The sequence below is a fragment of the Stegodyphus dumicola genome, chromosome 6 (genome assembly GCF_044657685.1).
Source record: "Stegodyphus dumicola isolate Sdum_Otavi_A_Nest chromosome 6, ASM4465768v1".
In the NCBI taxonomy this organism is placed as follows: Eukaryota; Metazoa; Arthropoda; class Arachnida; order Araneae; family Eresidae; genus Stegodyphus; species Stegodyphus dumicola.
In genome coordinates, this window is record NC_140773.1 from 62,414,238 (window position 1) to 62,440,040 (window position 25,803).

The 25,803-nt window shown below is 32.7% G+C and overlaps 1 protein-coding gene across 2 annotated transcripts in view; it reads right to left on the reverse strand.

Annotated features, from left to right (window-relative positions):
* LOC118192298 (beta-alanine transporter-like) overlaps positions 1–25,803 on the reverse strand; it is a 33,396-nt gene continuing 7,593 nt past the window's right edge. Inside the window, exons 3-10 of one of the 2 annotated variants that reach the window (XM_035363237.2) lie at positions 21,160–21,314; positions 20,482–20,650; positions 15,368–15,494; positions 12,171–12,283; positions 8,686–8,900; positions 5,635–5,816; positions 4,907–5,070; positions 1–1,205 (exon numbers count right to left, since the gene is read on the reverse strand). In XM_035363237.2, the coding sequence (XP_035219128.1) occupies positions 1,154–1,205; positions 4,907–5,070; positions 5,635–5,816; positions 8,686–8,900; positions 12,171–12,283; positions 15,368–15,494; positions 20,482–20,650; positions 21,160–21,314 (1,177 nt within the window). In that variant the 3' untranslated portion in view covers positions 1–1,153. Of the gene's footprint in view, positions 1,209–4,906; positions 5,071–5,634; positions 5,817–8,685; positions 8,901–12,170; positions 12,284–15,367; positions 15,495–20,481; positions 20,651–21,159; positions 21,315–25,803 lie in introns of both variants that reach the window. The other variant, XM_035363236.2, reaches the window with a different exon arrangement.

Genomic DNA, 25,803 nt, shown 5'->3' on the forward strand with positions numbered 1-25,803 from the left:
TGTAAAATGAGTATTTAATTGGCACAATTTTCAAACGACTTCACTCTCCCAATGATTCGTTCATTCAGTCTGAAGCATTTAGTCTTTTTATTGTGCTTTTTATTGTAAAATGAGTCTTTTTATTGTAAAATGAGTATTTAATTGGCACAATTTTCAAACGACTTCACTCTCCCAATGATTCGTTCATTCAGTCTGAAGCATTTAGTCTTTTTATTGTGCTTATCAAAAGACTTAAGAAGCAACATTAGCAGCAATCCGGACTCTTGATGAGATGCTGTAGAGGACGTTTGATAACATAAATAGTTGTATTCAGGCATGTTGATAACTTAAGGACGTTACGAAGATTTTTCATAAATAATTTGCATTTTCAAGTAAAATGGTACATCATAAACCGAATTTCATGTTTGTATGTAAAGGACGTTAAAAATCATGAGTGATATTTTACAAAAGGCCTAGTGAAACTTATTGATTCCCGTTCACTTGTAAAAGTACATATTAATTTTAATTAAAGCTGTTCTTTTACTTCCTTTTTATTACTCAAAGAGTTGCAATTAGCTGAATTTCCATCTTCGAGATAGGTCGCAAATGGCAGTGAGTCTGGCCAGTCAGGAGAGGAGAAGTGAAAAAAATCAGACCTGGCAAAGGTTGCGAAAATTGCATTTCAAATTACGAGATCAGATTTGTAGAAAAAGATATAAATTATCTTTTTATATAAATATGATTTAATCTGAAAAATAGTGAAAGGCCTGGAAACGGGTGTGTGGCAATATTTATATCTTGCACAATTAGATGCATTCTACCAGAAAGTCAAACTTATTACAGCATTGAGAGAAGCTAAATATTATAACATTTGATATCCATTCAAGCGTATGAAAATATCCTATGAAATTAATACACTGCAGAATGATAATGATAATATTCTTTCTTCAATAAAACATCCCTCCCATGAAATGTATTAAAACTTCATATGTATCCTCTCGGAGAATCAACGTCATTGCAAAACTCAGAAGTTTTCTTGTTGCTGAGAATAATTGTCATTAATATTCATACTCATAGTTTACATGACGTCTTCAGGTTACCAGTAAAGTATTGCATGAAACTATGGTATCTTTCCCAAACTGCATCTTTAATAAAAAGTTTCTTTTCTAATCGCTTATATATTCGTCGGATCAACAACTTCTTCCTCGTCTTTTATCTGCTCGCTACTACTAAAAGAAAAGGAGGGGAGAGGAATGTTACATTATTATAAAATGGTAAAAAGTAAAATTCATTATTATTTAAACATGTTAAAATATATTATTATACTTACTACTGTATTATTTTAATGGCATAAAATTTATTAACTATAATGAATTAAGTGAGAAAAATATAATTAAAAGATTTAGAATTACATTTTTTATTTCAAAATAAACACAATGACAACACATAATTTTAAATTAGAACACAACATTTTTAGCATACTGTAACTATTTTTCTATATCAGTTTCTGTAAAATTGAAATGAGAAAATGAGTGAATTGATGAATATATTGTTCTGAAATGTCCAGGAGCGGTAGGATGGCTTCTCCGCAAAGCAGGTTTAGGGTTGCCATAAAATGGCAAGGGAAGGTAGGATTGCCACATTTGGCGAAAAATCGCCCATTTGGCTACAGAATTGGAGATATGCCATAGACGGATGGAGAACCTTCTGGAATGAATTCTTACTGCTTTAACGCAGAATGTTCTCGAACACAAGCCAACAGCTATGTAAACCCTGCTGGTACGCGGAGAGTTAGTACTTCGTCTATCGAGCTGATAGTCAGTCACTGAGCGAGTGTCTCGAAGTCTAGCGCCGACTTGGTCGTCGAGTGCATCGAGAGAGTCTTTAGTGTATCGCAAGTTAGTGCATCGTCGAGTTTTGTCTTAGTGTGTGCTGAGCTTCGAGAACGACTGAAACCAATTGAGAGCTGTACTCTTATGTATCGTCGAGTGCACCGCGAGTTGTAGCGTGGAGAGTATCGAGAGTACATAGAGTTCCGAGAACAACCGAGGAGAGTCGGGAGCTGTAATCTGATGCTTTGCCGTGAAGCTATCTCCACCATTATAGCCTGATAGTGTGAAGGCTGTGTCGCTGATTGTGTCAGCGTGTTTATAGTAGTTCTTCGACGACTGTAAACGTGTTATTGGAGCCTTCTTGGATAATACTGGCCAATAAAGTGTGCTTCGTTATTCCATCAAGTGTCTAAACTAAAATATACCTCGCCCCCCCCACTGATTCGGGGAAGTGTAAAAAAATTCTAATAACCGTTACACTTGAACACAAAGTTAATAATGTTATATCATATTACATGTCTAAAATTATTACAGTTGGATACAAAAATGAATCACACAAACGTATCGTATTATATATCTAAAAATTAATAAAAAAAACTCTGTAAAAACCTTAGTTAAGTCGTCTTGAATTACTATTCAAGCCTTACTATAGATGTTATTCTTGAGCCTGCTTTGCTCAGCACAATTTTCTGAAGTCAGGTTCAAATCTGAAACAGCTTTAAATCGGAAACAGCATTCTGTTTGCTACGATAATTGTTTTAAGTATAACGTGGGAGTTCAGAATGTTTTTTCTACAAGGTAAGTCAAAAAAAAATTTTTTTAATGCCTTCCGAGTTATGCTTTCACGTTCTGTTATTGAAATTCTACCTAAAATCAGTCGAAAGTATAATACGAAGAAATATGCCTCTTTGACAGCATTCAAGTTTCATTCAGTCAAATACTATTTTAAGAAGAAAAGGGAAAACTAATTTCTCTTTATTTCAATGATGAATTTCAGCTTTCAAAATATTTTGCTTTTCTCGCATCATATATCATAACCCCTTATTCTTTTTCGCCAATGCTGCTTTTCACGTGCCCCTGATTAAGCTGTCACATATCATCAGGGTAATTCGTACCACAGGTTGGGAACCTCCGATCTATAGAATATACCTCTCTCATAAAATTTTCCCCAGTCAATAGCTACTTACTTCTCCCACCACTTAATCGATGTCAGTGTCTCTGTCCAATAGTAAATAAATCGCTGCGCTATCACAAACCGTATTCTGAAACCACTGAATCAGCTCCAAATGCTTTCATTCATGTGTAGTTTTATTTAATGGCCATTTTCGAAAATTCAAATTCGAAAATTCGAGGTAAAATGCGCCGTTTTAGGAAGACATATCATATTCCTAACTTCTTGGTAAATCAAATATTTTAAATACTTTTTCGGAAAATGAAACCAGAACCCTTGTCGTAACGAGAGAATTATGAGTTAATCATCTATTGTCTACATTAATATGAAAAAAGAAAATATGATAATACATGGTTAACCTGAAGTTTTTCTCAGCACGAGCAAATTACAAATAATCACGATTATGACTGCCAAACATCTGAAGATCGTTTGAGTGGCGCCAAGATTATCGAAATCTTGGAGTTAATCTTGGAGCGCCATTAACAAAACTGAAGTCATCATAATAAAGAACTATCCAAGTAACATAGTATGACCCATTTATCTTTTCTATATTGACGATTAAAGTAACATTACCTTAAATCCTCTACCTGGAAGACGCAGAAAGAACTACGTAATAAAGTGCTCCTTTCGCATGAAGATTATGTTTATGAAGCTTTCAATAAACATTTGGTTCTACCAGAGGCCGAGAAGTAAAAATCGCTGAAAACTGTTTATTTAGCCGGGAATTCGAGTACTGGCAAACAAGCTGGTAACGTGGGAACGTCATAATGTGTTTGTTTAGTAATAATACAGTAGTATACTACAGGAATGTCGCGGGAGAGAAAAAAGAAAACTTAGGGGGCTCTTGAAATATAAGTCTTATGTAGGACTAAGAGAAAGGGAAAAGTTTAGGAACCGCTGCTCTGGATCTAATCTGACAACCAAATAAGCGAACAGGGGGGCTTGAAAAAACGAAAATCTGTTTGTACGAGAAAAAACGAAACCAGCAGAGTTTTTCTACACTGCTGGACTATTTGGAAAATTTTCCCAATGCTGGACTATTTGTTGTGAAAAAAAAAAAAAAAAAAAAAAAAAAAAATAGTGAATTCTTTCTTGTTCAAGTTCCGAATAGAGAAGCAACCACACTCATGGCAAAAATCACTGACCATGTACATAAGGGATTGATGATTTATTTAGACTACTGGCAGCATATAAAATAGAGGAACTGGAAAAAAGCAGGTTAGAGATATTTTACTGTGAATCATAATTTCATTTTGTTCATCTCTCAGCAGCTATTCATACGCAAAAAGACTGTGGCACTCCAATAAGGGCATCAGTAAAAATCAGCGAGGCATGGTCAGTTATCATGAGTTTTACCTTGAAGAGTTCATGTAGCAAAAGTCCTTGGGATAAGAAATTGCTTCTGATGCCATATTAAAAGCAATCGCGGAAACGTAAGAGCCACAAAGTGTATGGGAGAAGTAAACGTGAACTTGACGATAATTCTAGAGCTGATCTGGCACTTACGAAACGGGCCGATAATAACACTGATGGCATCATTGGTGAAATAATTTTCAACTTAAATAGTGACTCTGGATGTGCTGTCATCTGGAGTTTATTGTTTAATTTTATCCATAAGTAAAGCTTTTTCTAGTCTACTTTTCCCGAAATAAAATACGATGGATGGAAAAAAAATTGAATTCTATCTTTTGCATTACAGTATATAAATATTTGCTATATAAATAAAAGGCAAGATAATTTTCAAACATCTGGATGGCCGCTTGAATTTACAACAGTATTAGAATCAAACCTTGCTTAAGGTACGAAATTTTCGAATACATGACAAAAGTTAGCTAACATAGAACTATACACAAAAGCAGTTACGGCGTTTACGAATGAATATAATAAACACAATAATTTTCATTTTTAAGAGCTAGAAAGCTACCTGCAGCATGGCAAGCATCCGTTGCCTGTCCCAAATTCCTCAGAGTCTTGTACAGTTTGGGGCAATCTTCGGTTAAGTGTTTCTGGTACGAGAGGAGCAGTTAAGCCAGCTGAAACGCACAGCGCTCCAATCATCAAGAATGGAATAGCTTTGTTATAAACACTCTGCGAGAAAAAGATAACAATGTTTCAAAAGGTAACTTCAATAATTTATATCTCAATAAAGATAACATTTAATAAAGTTTAAAAACATCCTGTTGAAAGTAAAAAATAAATGAAATATTTGTTAATTACAGAAATATTATTTGGAAACTACAAAGCAAATAATTCAAATTTTACGATTAACTACTTAAATGATCTTCATACTAAGTTAAAAATTCGGTAGTACAAGCGGCCTCCAAATAAATATGACACCTCTCCCCAAATGCCAGTTTTTTTTCGCGGGGGGAGGAGGAGGCAAATTTGGGTATGTGATATAAAATCCTTCGATAATATTATCTGACTAAATATTCTGTTAGCAGTAAAATTTTTCTTTCATTACATGAAAAGTATAAACAAAATTTTAAAAGTCATGATTTCAATAATTCCTTTAAGTGTATCACAATGAAATTATATGACTTTTACTTTATCATTTACAAAATTCTACTAGGTTATAGAGTGTTTGAATAAATTACAAAGAAGGAAATTAATTTCTTATTACTGTAATAAGAGTTAAAACAGCATTCTTACCAGATAGCAAACGTAGGGCATGCATATCACGGCCAGCGAAGACACAACGGATCCAATGCCCATACCAAAAGCTCTGACTGAGGTGGGGTACAGTTCAGCAGCTTGCTGATAGGTCACCATAAATGCTGCTGCCGATCCGAATTTACCCATCATAGATGCAGCAATGGCGGATGTTCCCATATCTAGTAATGAAAATAATTCAGTTTTCACATCAATTATAAAACTGCCCTATAACATGAACATCACAATGGTTGAGTCTTCCATAAGATTTTCTTTTTTTTAATCAGAGATAAATTTCTCAAAATAGAGTTCTTTTTGAATAATTAAATTTTTATCCATGTTTTAAAATTCGCTCATAATAGCGAGCATAATAAATATTCAGTTATCTAATTCCTTAGATTGCTTGTTAAGCCAAGTAAACTTGATATTACTTTATTTGTGTGTTTTTTCCCTCACTGATTAAAGTAGAACAAAACGATAATACAATACAGAATTTTTTTTTAAATTAATTTAATTTAGAAGATGGCCTATAGTATTCGACAGCCGCCCAGACGGTATAATGCTTAGGGAAGACCGACTGCGATACCAAAGGGCTCGGGTTCGAACTCCGGAGAAAGCATGGATGTCTATCCTCTCAATAGGAGATAACGGTTGCCGCCTATTAAGTGCCTCCACAATAAAATGGCCACCACTTCCAAAAAAAGTTCGACAGATAATGGAACCTATAACAGAACATGTTGAACAGAAATAAAATATAAGATTTGTTTTATGCAAATCAAAAATATCTTCCTTATTTAATTTTATTCCACTAGAAATAATTACAAAATTATGTGTTTAGCTTTAGCTCCTTCATAAAAGACTATTTTAGTGCTTTAATCAGCAGTTGAAAAGGCTTGGATGTTTATAAAAATATTTAAAAAAAATTCCTTCTTGTGGCACCGTTTGAAAACTCTTGTCCGAATGAGGCGCCCATCAAATAAAAGGGAACTAATTGAGGCTATAATTGTTTCCTGGCATCACGTAATAACGAAAGAAGAGCTTAAAACTCTTGTCAGCTAAATGAAACGTCGATGTGAAGCTGTAATAAAAAATAAAGGGTACCCTACTAAGTACTGATAACTCACTGCAATCATCCCTATCTAATGTATATCGATAACTATTATCGTTTAACTTTTTTTGTATTGCAAATAATTGAATTTTGTGTTTTGTATTGAATTCAGTAATAAATTCTCTTTAAAATGATATATACAAGTTTGCATTTTGTGAAACGTAACGTTTTCTATAAGCATACAAAGTTCAAAAACATAAAAATTTCCAAAAGTGTCCACAATTTTAGTCGCCACTGTAGAATTATGTGAAGGGGAAATTGCATGTATTTTAGTAAATAAAAGATTTCAATTTTTTTAGCTGCATAATCTTCGTTGAAATAAAATAAGGTTAACGAAAAAATAAAATTCCTTCCCTTGCATTACAGCCATTTAGTATTTAGTTTACAGATAAAGATAATATAATTATTTGGATTTTCTTAATGAGATGGAACCTTAGTTCCCAAATGCCTTGGATCACGAACAATTTGGCTTACGAGCAAATTTTCCGAATGAAAAATTTCTTGGATGACAAAGAACATATGAAAAAGTAAGCCGGCAGCATATGATATTTGAAAATGCAGTTAATGCATAGTGGAAATATCTTCAGAAAAAGAAAAAAGAAGGAAGGGTAGTCCTAGTTATTTAATCCACGACATTTGTGCAAAATAGGGTAAAATGCAAAGTTTCATAGCACATTATCACCTGATAAAGCAGTAGTAATCCGTAGCTTAAATATTTGCAATTTCTTGGTTTAGAAACATTTTAAAAACATAGACAGAAACAAATACCAGTGGAAGAATTTTTAATGGGACAAGGGCTTAGTGATTCTTAAACAGAAGCGAGGAGTATTAAGAAAAAGAGGAAAGAAAAAGTAAAACTTAGAGAGACGGCATCTACCTGATATTTTTATGGATGAGGATTTCCTTTTCAAACTATAACATTTTGCACATTCGGCTTCTTCAAAATTTTCTACTCCATCAACTTTCCTTTGTAGAAATAGAGTAACATTTACTTCAAGTTTTCCTATATTTTATATATTTGTTTATCGTTTTTATATGTAAATATTGTGTATATATTAACATTGCGTATTTGTTACATTTAAAGAATATTATTGGTTTTGCATCACGAACTTATATATAAAGTACTCTTCTCTAAGCAATCGTTTGGGATCCGGGAACAAATTAATTCATTTTACGTCGATTCTTAAGAAAACATTGTTTCCATTTACAATTATTTCAGATGACAACCTATCTTTAGGAGCGAATTAAGTTCGTGAACCGAGGTTTCGCTGCATATGAAAAGGTTATGGGCAAATTAGTACTGGTACTAGAAGTTCTGTTGTACACTACTATTCATGTAGAACCGAGTCATCAGATTTTTATTCTGATAACAAGCTATCTAAAATAATGACTTACGAAATTTTCCCTTTCACGAAATTTCAGCAATACAGAATCATAGGACTTAACCTATCTATATCGAACATTGATAATTATTGGTTATTATATAGCAATTTTCCAACTGTAAATATTTGAAGGGAAACTGAGATTTCCTTATTGCATAATGTAAACAACACGAGAAACGAAATTTATGCAAATTATTATTTTGACTTTCATGAGCGTATGTTTCCTCTTTATTGCTCATCCGTTCTTTTCCTTTAGGCTAGAAAAAGGGCTTTATAAGTATTATAACCAATGCATGTATTTAGTGTATTTCATCAGCAGTAGTGTATCTTTATATTATAATATGCAAATGTAATTTAATAATTTAAGAGTGTAAATATCTCTTTTGTGAGTTGCTTTACTTCTGAATAATAAATAATCTACTGACAGCAAGATCTCGAACGAAAGATTCTATTTAGTTTTTGAGAAACCTAACGATCTTTTCTGGGGTAGATTAATGAGAGTACTTTCTAAATTTAACTCATTTATATACCGCAGCATTCAGATGCATAACTTTAGCTTACCTTTAGTCAAAAACGATGGAACTAAACAAGCAACTCCGGTAAAAAGCACGAAAACGGTATTCGACCAACGTCTACCGACTTTTTCCATCATTAGTAGAGCCAACGGGAAAGCTGGCAGTTCAACAGCAGACAGCAAGAAAAAGTTCAGAAAATCATTTTTTCCCAGATTTGTCGCGTTGAGGGTCAATCCAAAGTAAGCAACGGCGATGGCAGTCCTAGATAAACAGAAAAATTGAGTCAAAAGATGTTTCAATGATACAATCGAAAAATAATGACGAGTTTTCCTGAGTAACGTTTAAATGTTCGTCAACATCATTTGCAAAAACGTTCGTTTTTGCAGATGATACTGAATACAGTGAATAACTTTTAGTTAATTGTACGTATGCTTGAACATTATCCGTATAGCTGCACATTTGTGCTTTATTATCTAGACTAAACATAATTTCCTGTTTTACTGCAATGTCTCGTCCGTCCCATTTTTCAGTAAAAAATCTAAATTTTCTCCTGCTTTTATAAATACAGTCTGATCTCGATTTAACGATATCCTCAGTTAAACACTTGTTTCCATTGTTGTAAAATTATTTCCAATTAAGAGATGGATTTCTTTGATTTAGGGATACAATTTTGTAAAATTTAATAGTTTCTGAAACCACAATCAGCTCTAAAATCGTGCTAAAACACGGGATATGTTTCATCAGCTTCTCCATTTTCAACCTCTTAATGACGGTTCACCTGTATTCGAATTCTGTTTTATATTTCAAATAAAATCGAAATTTTTGTATTTTAAATAGTTAAAAAAATTTGCAGCAAACACAAAAAGAAGGTATTACATCAAACTCCAGAATCGTAGAGGGAGAGTATGAAAGTCTCTGAACTGAATCAAATGAAGCTTGACAATGGCGGGCAAGCCCGCCAGCTGAGCGGGCTGAAGCCCGCTTTTAATTGTTGACGTGTATAAGAGTTCCAATGTTAAATTTGACCGTTATCCCATAGTTGGACCGAACTACCAGTGTTCAGGGGTTTTGCGCTTGTTCCCCCTGCTTTATTCCCGTGCGCATCCAGAAGATAATGCATACACGTTACACATGCGGAAAATCACTGAAACACACATAGAGTCAGCGTGTTGGCCGGGATTCAAAGTTGGACCGAACTACCAGCGTTCAACGGTTTTGACCGGGTTACGCCCGCTTTATTCACGTATTCATCCAGCAGATACTCCGTATACGATACACATGCCTAAAATCACGAAAACACGCAATCAGCCAACCCGCTAGCCGGGATTCGTAAGTTGGACCGAATTACCAGCATTCAACGTTTTTTCGCGGGATTCATCCGGACGTTGAAAAGATTGCTTTTTACGCATTCATTAATCGTGATATGTAATAAAGCTCTAAAATATAAAACAAAACAGAAGTGTATTCAAGTTCTTTTTTCACGAAGCAGAATTGAACATGTCAGGCCAGAATTGAAGCTCCCGTTCCTCCCAAATTGTCGCTGAACTTCCAAGAAGCTAATGACATACGCAATTGAATACATCTTTCAGAAACACGCAACATTCAAATACAGTGCGTTTAGAAAGTTTTAAATTAAATTTTTATAACATAACCCAATTAAGTTGTAGAGACATTAGGTTCTTCTTTTTGGAAGCAGAAAAGCTAAAAAATTAGCAACGCCTTCGTCGGGAATCGAATCGCGGACCTCTGGAATACGACCCCAGCGTGCAGACCACCACACCTTGAAGACATGCCAAGAAGGTGGGAGAAATACCTTATAAAGTTACTGAATGATGAACAGTGTAAATTGCTACTGAGACATGTATCTTGCTCCTGAAATACCGTCTGTTTACTGGAAGAACTTTGAACAGAATCTTCGTTTGATTATACGCGCTTGACACCTACCGTTATAGATTCCATGATTATAGTTCCCCCCCCCCCAAGATTATTTTCTCCTCTTTTGACTGTGTTGTAACCAGGCCAACGACGTCTGCAGCAAATGGTCGTGTCCTCTAATTTGCTGAAATGCTCTCATGACGACATACATCGCAGACAAAAACAAAACAAAAAAAAAGTAAATGAAGAGGAAGTCATTATGACCTTGAACTATCTATTTTAAAACGACGGACTAACAGCAAGTTTCCTTCGTCTAATACAACTGTTACATGCATATTATTGCAAGCATGTAACTGTTCTTAATCATCCTCATTTGCCAGATCTGGTATCTGCGTACTACGTTATGACCCTTTAAGATAAATCTCACGTTAAAGGGTCTAATTTATAAAAATTTAAGGAATTCAGGAAATTGTGACGGCAATTTAAAGAAGTGTATCAAGATTTGATTAAGGCTATCTGCCTAAGAAGAGGGACGCTTTCGTGGAAAACGTTCTGAGTGAAACTGGCTGGTATTCAAGTTACACATGGAAAAAACCACAAAAACCAACCATTCATCTGGGATCGAACACAAACCAGGTCAACTGCCAGTTTTCAGTGGTTTTAACCACTTCCTCCATTAGTGAGGCAGAAGTGTTTCAAGAGCTGGTTTTCTAAAAAAAAATCTAGAAACTATATGAACGTGCCAAGATATGTAAAGCATTAGAAGGAATTTATTAGGTGGAAGACTAATCAGAGATACAGTTGTTTTCCTCAGATCTACCCTTCTTATGGATTCATTCTTAACAGTTTGAAGATCTATTTTTACATGCGCCAGATGTTTGTGCTAACACAGCCGATGCTTAAATTAAAATGTCTGTTATTTAACGTTTTCACAATTTAATTTTTTTAAAGTTAATTATTGTTGCTATCGAGTGTGTGTATGCAGGGAAAAAAAATGCAAAAGGAGGGTTAGATAAATAATCTAAGTGGAATCTCACCTTATGTAGATATCATGTCTTTTTATCATTTGATAGTTAAATGCTCTATGTGGAATGCCTTGAATTTATTAGCTTGCGTTGAAAGTAAATGAAGTGATTTTACTATAATTGAACAGCAAAAGCAAGAATAAATCCCTTTACTAGACAGTTCAAAAGAATGATTAATAACTTGTGACCAGCAATTTTGTTCATATTTGCTTTATTGAAATTAGGCGATGCGTATAAACCAAGCCAGGCAAATGCAAAATTCCGCATGTATGCTTTAAGGAAAGTGTGTATAAAGCTTGCTACTTTCTATTGTACATCATTATCCCAATTTTTATTTTGAAGATATTTGTTTAATTCTAATCCAAGTGGTTTGACTACAAATCTGAGGTTCAGCAATTCTCTTCTAAGGATGGCAGTTCAATTCTTTGTAAGACATATGAATATTCTTCCGTTTTTATATTGAATTACATATTGATTCGTTCATTATAGGTGGATATTTTCTTAGCTAATATATTTATCAATTTGCAACTAAGAATTTTGTGGATTAAGATTTTGACATTTACATATTACGAACAGAAGCATTTTAAAATTACTGATTAGAAGTATTCTAAAAATATAGCTAAGAACTTACCAATTCAGAGTTACAACAAACAATTTTTTCCTAAGTTGAGGGTATTTGAATAAATCTAACATGGATTCATTTGTTGCATTGACACCGTCACTCTTTACATTTTCACTGATTTTCTGAAATAGGAGAAAAATAATTTCGACTTACTTAAGCAAAAACGCACATTGCTTTTATGACAAGAACATATTTAATTACATTGCAAATATAATAATTTTGTAGCGATTTTGAACACTTTTGAAATGATTTATGAATTAAATAACTATATTGAAACGACATATTATTTATTGCGCATTGATAATAATACGCGAAACAGAAGAGCTGCATCAATTCACGTATCAGGTTTAAACTGATTCTGAGTTATATGCCTTAGAAAATAAATGAAGGAATGCAATTTTGGTAAAGTAAGAAATATCAGGACGTTTGATTCAGCCTGATTGTAGGTGCCACAGACTGGTTGCTCTATTTCTGAAACTACAGAATATTTAGAATTTTCATACGTCTACCAGCATTCCAACGAAAGAGGTCATTGAGGTGGTAAAAGTAATCGAAGTGAACTACGTACTAATATACTATTTTGCATGAATAGTAGTCATACAACTGTCAGTTAACTCTGACTGTCAGATTTTTTTCTTTTTTTTAACTAGTTTCTCACAACAGCTACCTGCAACTTTAAGTAGTAAGTCATTACAGAGTGTTTGATGTGCTTATGGCGTCATTTTTGAATACTGACAGTGCTGAGTTCAGTCTAAGTTTTCATAGAACGCATCCAAATCATGAAATCTGCGAGCAGCTCCTGATGAATGAATTATGGATGATATCTATAGCTGCTGTAATTTGAATATTTCTGAACTTGTTTAGGTAATTATTGACTATTTTTTGTCGGATTGTACTAAGGTATTTCTTCTGGTTCAGATATTAAAAAATTTCTGGCTATCACAAAAAGTTAAAAGGTTTCTGAATGTCAATTGATGCATGACTAGTACAAGTGCAAGTATGCGGAGAACAAGAATTTCACCATTGGTTGTTATAGGTATAGACCCACGTTAGTAACTGTTCACTTCGGCACCAGTACTGATAGAGTACGGCCCGAGAATCTCCCACTCCATTTTACTTACCACCAAATCTTTCGAAAAGACTTTCAGTTAGCTATTATTTTAAGTGCCTTCATGCCGCACAGTATAAACTTACACACACCTATACGTTTCTGAACTTCGAATATGGGCCCAATCACATGACAGCCAACATCGCTAAACACTATACTGATCACTGCAGCCCAAAGATGTTGCAAACAAACAAACAAATTACGGCAACGAAAATGAGAAAATGCAAATATATCATCTGAGTTTACGTAAGCATACTTTCAGATTCACTACAGTATTGAGTAAATGCATGTGCACCCAAACCACGAAATGCTCCGTCGAATGTGTCTTACCAGTTGTATATAAACAATCAGAAACTATATGACAATTGGGAAAAATAGTTATATTAGATTCCTCGGAACCTCTTTTAGCTAAGGCTTTTGTTACAAGCTCAAGCTATATATACCTTGTAGATTTCTTAGTTGATCTTAAAAAATTTCGCTTCCCGTTACAATATCACTTATTAGCAAGATAATGTCACATCATATTATTCTAGAAAGCAAACAATTGACTATAGGAGAATTCACATGAGTTTACAACACTCGAAAATCCCTCATCGCTCGATCGTGATCTGAAAGAAGATTTACAAGACGTGTACCAGAGAGATTAGTCAAACCTAAGAAATTCATCAAGCAACTGTCGATGAATTACAAATGCTTTTGAATTGCTAGATGACAATATCATTTCGAAAATACTAAATTTCGTCAAGTCTTTATCCCGCTGTCTAGCTACAGCTTTTACAGAAAACGAAGGGCACACTCGTTATGTGATAGGCGCATACAGGATCCAAAAGAAAATGCATAAACATCCCTTTTATTGAGGAATGAAAGAGCTGAGATTGTACACATTCGATCTGTCTATTAACATTCTTGATAGAATAAAAGTTACTTCAGGGTGATTTAGGGTGGGGAATTAAGAAGCTTCCATATCTAACGCAACAGTGACAATGAGAAAAAGAAAAATATCGACTATAAACTTTTATTGAAACACCTGAATACTATTACTCTACATCCAAACATTCGCTAACGCAAAAAATATTAATAATTATATTTCATCAAATATAAATCGGTTATAGAACGAATACTGAGACTTCGGACGAAAATATTACCTTTTATACCTCATCGGATATAAACTAACTTTAGAAACCATTATGTGTGTTTTAACATGATTACAGACATTAAGAACGTCATATCCAATGATATTATATTAAAATGCGTGATGAATACTACCATGCTTGCTCAAAATGTTCTACATGTATGTAATTTTCTATACTTCGTCAAGCGCTCAAGCTTGGATTGGCAAAAATATATACCAAAACACGGCCTCCACGGAATTGCTCGAGTATCTAAGTGTTTAGGCCTGACTAATATATTGCTGTGTTTCACGCTTCTTGGAGACAGCGGAACGAGTGCAAATTATTTTGTGATATGAGTACAACTGCACAGAAAGAAGTGAACATACCACCTGGAAGGATTTTTAGAGCTATGTCATAAGATATTATTTCATGATAATGTTTCGACGAGTAGCATAGTATCAGAAATTTTGAGTTTATTTGGATATCCCAAATTAAAAGTGCTTCGCATTGTACAAATGGCTAAAATTCTTGATCTGATACGCCTACAGGTTAAGCTGTTATATAGTAACTCCGAAGGCTGTCTTAAGATATTCCTTTGCTATTTCAAGTCTAGGCATGAAGGCAATGAGAAAAGTACATTTAATACTTCAGTGAATGGGAAAATGTTTTAGTCAACACAATATTCGTCTCATATGACAATTATTAAATATGCCAGAACTGGTATCTCTAACCATGATATGTTGAAGCAATATTCGATGCGGCATATTTATTTATTACAGATAGATGTAACATAAACAATTTTCGACCGTTCTTTCCAAAATAAAAGAGGTGAATACGGACATTTCTTAGAATCTTCTACAATATATAATAATATTTTATATAATATTGTATTACTGAAACAGTAAGATAATATTCTCAGCTACATCAAAACTGTACTCTTAAGATGCAGCAAATTAATTTAAAGAAGTAGCGAAATTTTTCATTACTTTTAATTTGGGTAACAACTCAGACGGAACTTTGCACCCATTTATCTTTGCAATTTTCTCAATCACATCAGCTGCTTCTTCGCAACGAGCTTGAGTCATGAGATATCTTGGTGACTGTTTCAAATAACTGAAAGGATAAAATTTATATTTAGCAATGAGAAGGTGAATTTTCTTTCACAACAACCTGCAGTTCAAATTATAAAAGGCTAACCACCCATTTTGATTAATTCTGAAATGGAAAGGAATGCCTGTTAAACGCTGCCGTTGCACACTTCATTCTTACCGTTCAACGAACTTCAGCTATGAAGAAAAATGATCTGCTACACATATATTCCGTAGCATGCCATCATTCTGCTCACGGAGTTTACCTGCAACGCCAGATTGTAGGGTTTGTTAGCCTTTGAAATATTTTGTAAATGCAGAGACGGTCAGCTTTTCAATGGTTTGCAAAGGAATGATGTGAAAATATGATGGACTTTGAAAAAATTGAAGCTTAAATCCTCAAAACATCTTCCTCTGCATGCCTGAAATTATAAAAATGAAAGCTATTGAGCTACGCCTCGGAAAGTTAGAGAAATATCGTTTATTTAAAAAAAAATCTCGTCATTAATGGAAGTTATTAATTAAGTTATCCTTTCCAAAATTTAAACTACAGTCTCAAAAATATCAGTTTAACATCGCACATTAAAGTGCGTGACTGAACATTATTTTTCACAGCAACGGCATTATAAAATTTGTAGTGTTTTCGACAAATGAATAACTTAACTTACTTCGTAATCATCAAAAGGATACATATTTTTAAAAAATATTGGTAAAGTATTTGTACCAATTAATTAATTCATGATTTCTGCAGATTTACAAACTTTAATAAGCATTATACAAAGCGTACATTACTGAGGTTACATCTCAGAAATATCTATTAATATTAAATATTATCTGAGGTTACATCTTGGAAGACTTAAAATATTTTTATGCTTTTATTACCCGACACTTTTTGTTGAAATGTTCCATAACACATGATTTTAAATTGTGTCAAGAGTAATACCATTAAGTAATACCATTAAGTCCTATTTTCAATAACGATCACTATTTTTAAAAAATATTATAATTCTGCCAATAAATTTTTATGTACTTGCTAAACTTGCCAAGTCAGATTTTATATGCTCACTAACATGTAGTAGCAACTGAAAGGAATTAGAAAAGTTCTGATTTATTATGCTGATTGGGGATGATTATAAAAAGCTTCTTCAAATTTAAGCATTATTAACGTTTGGATGTATGCTAATGGAAGTACATTATAAACCACACATAAGATTTATTTCTAAAGAGTTATTGCAATAAATCTACCACTTCTGCCATGTAACATCATTACCAGCTTTCGTGATAGATTATACACATGTATTTTCCCAGCTCGTTGAATATATTCTTTAAATTACTGCATAATGATATTATGGCTTTCGTCTTAAGGTCCGTGTCCTAAACGTACTAAGGAAAATGACTTTGATGAACAGACAACTGTTTTGACAGACGATAGATATAAAATAATAAAATGGCATCAGATGTGGTGAAAGGGGGCGTCAAATTATCCATCAGGCCCTACTGAGTAAATTATATGGAATAATGACATTAAAAAACATTGCACATCTGAAGCATAAAACTGCAAAATCAAGTTTTATGTGCAACTTTATAGAGTATTTCTGTTACGTACACTTTCACATTTGTTAATGTTTAAACTTTCCGCAAGATTTTTACAACAAATGCCTTGCATTTGAAAGATAATATCAATAATCGCCGTGTCATTAGTGGTAAAAAGAATGTAATGGATGCATATATTATGGGTGGTAGTAATACGAGTTAGTTACAATAACTGTTGCACAGTGCTCTATAAAATGCACAGTACTTTATAAAAGCGCAATATTGAGAAGATGTAAGATACAAAGCTAAGCTAATATCAATCCAAATTATTGCTTTCATATCCAAATTATTGCGGATTTTGGGGGAAGGGTTAATTCTCATTGATAAGTCAACAATGCTTGGGGAAATCGACAGTAATTTACTTGCTTTTTTATGTTATACCTTATTTTTATGTGTGTACTATTTTTTTCTTTTTTAAAATGTACGATTTTAGTGCATAGCATTACAAATTTTAAACTTCTTTAAAGTATATTATAAGTTTTTAATAGTTTCAAAAAAATAAATCCTCTTAATTAGTAACATTTCCCAGTTTCAATTTATAATAGTTTTAAACTTTCTTTCCTAGGAGATAGGTCAGTGTTGATTATCAACAAAACTTCAGGCGATAACCGGATCATAGCAAATATAAACGAATTTATTCTAAAAGCTAACTATAGATTAAATCTTCCTAATGCAACTTTTATAGAATGGAGGTCAGCGGTCATTGCTCAAATCAAACTTCGAACTCAAAATTTGAATTTACTAGCAACCTACATTGCACTTAAGTTAAGCAACAAATTCAAGATTTAAAACAACAAATAGATATAGCTAGCAACCAAAATAGATAAAGCTAGCAACAACTTTAGCATTATACGTAGACAGTTTTATGCTGTGCTGTTGGAATTAGAACTGAAAAACTCAACTACTTACTAGCACACAAAATTGAAAGATCCAGCGATTGTTAAAAAATTACTGGCATTAAGAAAAAGCTAAAAAATTGCACAACTTCCTAATTGCAACAAATTGGCTAATCTTTATGCGCGGCCGAAATTCCATAAAACAGCAGTTAAATTTAGATCATTGCAAACGGTACCAACAATTACAAGAAAACTATTAATTACATACTTGCACAAAAGCTTAAGAAAATCTGCACGCTTATGCATAATTCAATTAACCGAGAACGCAATAATAGATGGATCATTTACAATAACCTGCCAATAATAAACACTATTAACAAATTGATCATTCATGAAATTAACTGCTATGATTTTGAAAAACTTTGCACTTCTTCAACTCTTAAAGAAATTTTCAACAGTCTACTAGAAATTACAAAATTATTTTCACAAGTTACTCAGTTATCAGTACTGAAAATTAAAAAACATTCCTACAATGTACATTATCTAATAACTTTATTAAGTTCTATAATAGCATTTATCTACAGGTCAGACTTATTCCAATGGGATCTAACAGCCCGACACAGATTTGTAATTGATTTCTGTTCATGAAAGAATATAAATTTCAACTGAGATTAAGTAAACCTAAATTAAAACTGTTTGCTAAAACATAGAGGTACATAGATGATTAAATTACTTTCAATAATAATAAGGCGATAAAGAAGTTAAAAAGCTGTCTCATACTACTAATATTCATCAACAAATTACCTAGCTGTCTCATACTACTAATATTCATCAACAAATTACCTAGCTGTTTCATATTACTAATAGTATATAATATAGTATAATAGTATTATGAGACAGCTATTACCTAGCTGTCTCATACTACTAATATTTATCAACAATAACAGACTATCTTGACTAACAAATTATTAATCATCGCACTATTACGATTTTTGGCAAAAGAAGAGAATTTAAATTCACAACCATTAAACTGATCAATTGTAACTCCAGTATTTCTAAAAAAGTAATAGGAAATACTTTTTTTCAGTCAGCTTAAAAGGATTAGGAATATCTGTATTGAAATTAAAGGTCTTAAAAGTGAAATTTCAATACTTATTAATATTCTAATTGATAACCAAGTTCCTTCAAGTTTTATCAAATTTTATTTCAAAAAGGTAGGTATTAATTTAAAAATTTAATCTTTAGTGTAGGAAATATGAAGGCATTATTCGAAAGTTGGATAGCTTAGACTAGAGGATTTGTAAAAATGTATAACTATAAAATATTTTCTGAAATTTCTTTCTATTTCTAGCTGCTATACTTATATTAACAGAGCCGAATAATTTCTGAAGTCGCAATTAGAGCTCGATTTGCGGGAAGATTTTTTTCTGTTGCTTTCCTTTTTTCCTGTTTCAAGACTTTTGTCAGAAATTTTAAAAATAGATTATTACTTCACGAACTGAAATAGTAGCACTATCTAACCCTTCCTTAGATCTCGACCAGTTACACGTTGAAGAAAACCACAAACAGAAAATTGTTCTGTTAATTTCAACAAGTGGTAAGTTAATTGGAACTTTAAAAATTTTTTCTGGCCTTATTTCCATAATTTTACATAAGATACTATTGATTAAATTGAATACTTTGGCAATTAAGAAGTGAATTAGTCATTTTTATAAATTTTTGTAATTACGTGATTATTCCATGTAACATAACATAAAAATAGTGTTTATTCCATGTAACTTTTAGAAGACATATTTCTGGCAATATGTGCGTTTAGTAATTTTAATTCAATTTGAATAAGAGATGATGCATCGTGTAGGGGAATTCTTAACATGTATATGAATTTGCTGATTTTTGAAAGAATTGTTAATATTAAAAATTATAAAAAAATTTAAGATTACATATGCATGGGAAGGACGAAACACGGTGTGTGAACAATTGAAGGTAAGGTGAGATAAGCTCGTTCCCCCTGATGAGTCGGTATTGTCTTATTGACATTTCAGCAGTTCATTTTTCTGAAATTAACTAAACTTTTTACTCATTTTGAATGTAATTTTAAATAGTATTTGCTTTAACTGCTAGCTCTTGCTTGACAGACAGGAGATTACCTATGCCTAATTTGCTTCACTTATCATTTCAGTTTAATTATTTTAATCATAACAATATTTAAAATTTTATTAAATTTATTCTGTTTTTACCTTTATTGGAGTAGGTGCATAAATTGCATTGTTAATCAGGTTAATAACATCATGACTAATAACATAATATAACATAACTAATCAGGTTAATAATAATTGTTAACTATTGATTCAAATTGAAATTCTTAAGTTATTGGCTAAATATGCACAATTTCATAGGAGTTATATGTATTCTTATTTTAAATTCATTATATTGTTTATATATATGGAGAGAGAGTAACGAGCTATCTAACATACTCTTATGATATTAAACGGATCATTAAATCTTCCTCACTTAAAGATTACATATCAAACAATTATTTTTTTATATATTTTTATTTATATTTAATCTTTGCATTTGACTTACCTTTTATATGCCACGAAAGCACCAAAAGGCAATGTAGTGAGCAACCCCAAAGTGGTCCAGTGTCTTGATATGTAAGCCACCATGGCAAGGCAGCAGGCTCCTAATGTCCACAGTAGCCAGGATATGCATACAAGGAAAGAGCGTTGACGAGAACCTACTTGTTCAACAGCTGAAATGTTTCAAGAGAACATCATTGAATGCAATTTGACATATTTCAAAATATTGTTGTAAAGTATTTTTCTAGAACAAATTTAATTTTAAATGCCAAATTTCTGCAAGTTCAAGCTTCGTTAAGTAAACTTGAATGCATATTGCATAAGAAAAATATTGGTTCTAACACTAGTTAATTATATAAGTAATGTTATTAATTAAAAGCACTGAAGGAAGAAGAGTAATTAAAAGTACAATGCCACTTCTGTTAAAATCCTCATTTTAAAAAATAGAATGAATTTGATCAATAGTACTTCTTTCTAATTTCATTGTTTCAAACGCTGACAAATGAAAGCTGTTTTAAGGCCAGAAGTGCTGTGTGCGATTCCATCGAATCAAGAAAATTTTGCATAAATTTTTAAATATTTATTTTGGCAATAAGCCTGTTGCTACGGAGTATCGATGGGGCTCACGTGATTGCCGATCCTTAGGTGACGTGCATCGAAGCGAGGAAGAAAGGATACTTACTAATTATATATGGAAGTTGGAAGTTGGCAGGAACAGTCGACCCTGTCACAGTTCGAAGAATGGCAAAAACAGCGAAGGTAGGCGAAAAAATAGATAGCACCCCGGACACGACAGCAACCACGATGTTGGCCAGGAAGGCAGTCTTCCGACCTTGCCTGGAATGACAGATAGATGGATTCTGGATAAGCGACAGCCAAAGAATTTTACTCTCTTATTTTTTTCTTACATAATTAGAAGACTGTTAATTAACGCAATACGGAGCTTATGCATTACGTAACACTCACATCATTCACAAAAAGGTCATTCCACTTACATACAAGCTAAGGTTTAGAAGAAGGCAGAATCTTTAAGTGCAAATTTTGAGTATGAAACAATTACAGCAGAAGTATACTATGAACTAAATTAAACAATACTTAATTTATTTAACCCACATTACGCTTAAGCTGGAATCTTTGACTGGGCCACTGTTTGTGAAAACTTGTTTTAAAGAGAGCAAAAAATGATGTGAATTAAGACGCAGGAAAACACATGAACTCTCTTCTCTCATTCAAAATTTTAACTTTTGAATGAGAGTAATTTACAGACCGTAAATATAGCTTAAAATAAAAAGAAGTAAGTAGAAGATTTTCATTAATTCAAACTTAATAATCTGAATTAACGACAGGGATATTGGAATTCTCGAATTCCATGGATCTGGAAAAAAATTTGAAACTCGAATATTTGCTCTCGTTCAGTCATTCGAGTAATTCGAATTCTAATATAAAACAACATTAAATATTTTAAACTAAAGCACTGGTAGAATTAGTTTTATTGACAACCATAAGCATAATGTTAACTGAAAAAAGAACACGACTCTTGTGGTTTTATTGAACCTAGATAACCAGTAACATCTCACGACCGCCTTGAATGCCCTGCTGATTATTTTTTGAAGAGATATTAATGTGATTTCATGTTCCAAGGTTAGAATTTCAAACCAAAGAGGTGTTTTATCCGTAATAAGCTTTATGCAGGATGGCGCACCGCCACACTATGCCAATCCAGTAAAAAGACTCGTATTGAGTACTTTTGGTGAAGAGAGTGATCAGTCGAGGTGGGAAGATCGCATGGCCTCCATGATTACCCGACCTCACACTGGTCGACTTCTGATTGTGGGGCTATTTGAAATCACTTGCGTACCGTTCATCCCTTCAACATCGGCCGAACTCAAAGATTCTATTTGTGGTAGGGTTTCCGCAATTTCAGCTGTAACAGGCGTTATGAATCGCCTTAGTTGTGTCGTACAATGTTCTGGAGGCCCTGTTGAACAATTGTTATTGAAAGAATAAATTAATGGAGCGTATTGTTGTCCTGTTCATTGTGTTTTGAGTCGTCAGCGCCGTCTACCTGTGACATTTGAAATTAAAACTTTTTTTACCGATTAAAAAAAATCCGACTTCCTTGTGAGCTCTTTCTTGCAAGCCGCACTTCTTTATCGTAATTTCTTCCTTTTTTATGAAATTTTTAAGGCTTTAACGAACTTTGAGCTCACCCGGTATATAAACAGTTTATTGTAACTTTTATTGTAACAGAAAGAGGTCTGCCAAGATTAGATGAAAGATATGTACTATTATCTTTATAATAATGATGATGATCTTGATAATAATTGTTAAATATTTAGTATTAAAATTGCTTGTTGATTCTTTGATAACAGAGGCAAGAGAAGAAAGTTTATATTTAGTATTATATATCAATAATATTAAGTTAGTCTTTCACCAGCTTTGAGATTTCTATACTAAGGAACATTACTCTACATTATAGTTCTGTTCATTATCAGAAAGTTTACATTTCTTGAATTGTTTCATATTTTATTTTTTTAGTACCATGAATGTATAATGAACAGTACGGTAGACATTGGAAAGAATAAATCAAGAGGTGAACATATAGTAAAAATTCTAGAGTGAATGCACTTTACTTCAGATTGGCAACAGAAATATTCCTCCAGTGATTAATAATGTTTATGAGGTTTTAAGAATTAAAACATAGCTTCATGTTATATTAGATACTCCTACGTATAAATTAAAGGAAAGAAAATTAGAATTTTCTGGCAAACTTAGCAAATAAGAATCTCGTATATATCCTGACTCGATGGTAATCAATCCGGTAAATTAGAAAATATGCATTCTTTGTAATCTTTCAGATATATAAACGCACAATAACTTCGAAATTTCCTGTTACTTGTTGTAAGTACTATTATTTTTACTAATAAAATTAATTATTTATTATAAAGGGGATAAATTCTACAAAATTGTGCATTAGTATGATTTGGTTTCATTCGAAGCATCTTTTGTTAGCCGGTAACTGCAGTTACGACATAACGATAGCTCAGTATCTTTTAAACAGAGTACAATGGATAGATCGGAATGTGTCCCCTTCTGTCGAAACAGTAATGGTCGTTAAAATGTACCTGCGGTTCAAGTTCGCTGATATACGCTCATCAACTGAAAATAACATCTCATTTCAAAAGGAAACTTTATGCGAGATTCACCCGTTTACTATTTTAGACCTTGAAACTAATATTGTTCAATTGTGCAAGAAATTATAGTAGGAACTGAATGTAATTCTTTCGATATTAGGCAACGGAACCCTTCTTGCATAAGTTATTAATTTAATAAATTCGATTATATTGAACGAGAAAATGTTGATTTTGTAGGATCTTGTTTAACTGGTAACGATGAAATTTGGTGATTTCCATCACATCAGGGTAGAAGAGCTAAAATAACTATATTGCATATTTATTTTATGTAAGCAACAGTTTAAGGGGGTTCATTATATATGTGCCGCAAATTACAGTTTAATAAAAAAGTAACATTAACTCATATTTTATCAATTAAAATCTGATTAAAAATATTTCCCGCTTTCAAAAAAAAAAAAAAAAAAAAAAATCTGAATCACGTCAATTAAAATTCAGTTTGGTCCTTTAAAATGGCGTATAACTGCTTTACTTCCCTAAGAAGTGCCGAGGTTTGTCGAAATGAAGTGAACATCAGTCTAAGGCTCAGTTTTGCTACATAACTTAACATCAAACAAATATACACCATTCAGTATGAAAGTTTCTGTGCATAATATTTCACGTTTCACTGCATGCATTGTCGACGTATACACTAAGCTGCTGCAGTTTTTCTTAATAAACAAGAGTTTAATCATTGTCGTTAGATTTGAAAAGAACATGACTGTTCTGCATATGGGAAAATCTCATTCAATTTCTGTTTTACACTCTTATCAATTGTCAAGTATTTCGTATAAAATACAACGATAAAATTAATAATTTGTATTCAAATAATTATAATTCTTCATCAGAATATTTTCTTTAGAAAATTAAGCTTCTCACCACCTGTTTACATTCTACGGTGATCCATTTAAAGTTCTTCAAATGGCTTAATTTTACTTCCTATTTTCCAAGTATGAAACACAGCTGGAACAAAAATCAAGAATTCCTTTACCAGTCAATCTTTTTGTAGACCTTCCTTATATCTAGAAAACGTTTTCTAAAAGGTACATAAAGAAAGCGCTTTCATTTGATTATTGAATATATTTCTGATCCCATAAAACATGACCGCACATAGGGGCGCTAACATAACTATTTCCAGTTAGTTTTAAAATAGATTACATATATCTTGTATTCAAAGGCAGGACACCACAGTGAAATGTGAAACTATCCAACACCATCCACGATATCTGGTCACTGACATTAGAAGGCTCACCACAAAGTACTCCGATTCTACCAAATAAACCTCCTTTGCTTTGTCATAAGGAATAGCCTAGCAAAAGAAAAAAATATGTACCATTTAGTGCTTTTCAAATCACACTAAATGTGTCTTATTTAGTGAGAATTATTCATGGAAATTTATGATCTTCATAAATTTTACAAGGAAAATTCAAACCTAATCCTTTAACGTAATAAAAGTTCATCGTAGTAAATTTATTCTAATTTCTTAAGGAAGCATGTTTCCTTGTTTTTGAACTGTTTACGCAGGAAAACTTCAAAACAAAGTAGCAAAGGAATTACTGAAAGGTCAACAAAGAGTGATGTTTGTAAATACCACAAGAACTACGCTGTCTACCAAATGTTTAGAACAATTTTTGTTCCTGCCTGCTTGCTAACATTGTTTATGAACCATGACGTCGAGGTCAATATTTTTTAGCAGACGACTGTCTAAAAATAGAGAACTCTCGTCGCATCAGCTTGAGATGCAATGGAGAAACACAGCTAAATTCGTTGTCGTATCCACGGATAAAAAAAAATCAGTTTTTATTATTTTTAAATGTTTTCGTGATTCTAAATCTTTCACGGAACACACGGAAGAGTTTTTAATAATCAAAATTGTCTTGTGTTTCAACAGCAAATCTTAAATATTAGGATAAACTGTTAATTATTTTATTTTAGTAATAAGATATTTATCAATTGTAATTTCAAAAATAACTCGGTGGGACGGATAAAAGAGTTTTAATCATTAAATTTATCATATTCTTTAGTTTACGTATGTGCTAATTGTTCGTTTAATCACCTTTAGTAATCAATTATCTACCAGCTTAAAAAATATTGTTGAGATCTTTAGATAGCATCATACAAATACACACTATTCAGTATGGAGATTTCTGTGCATA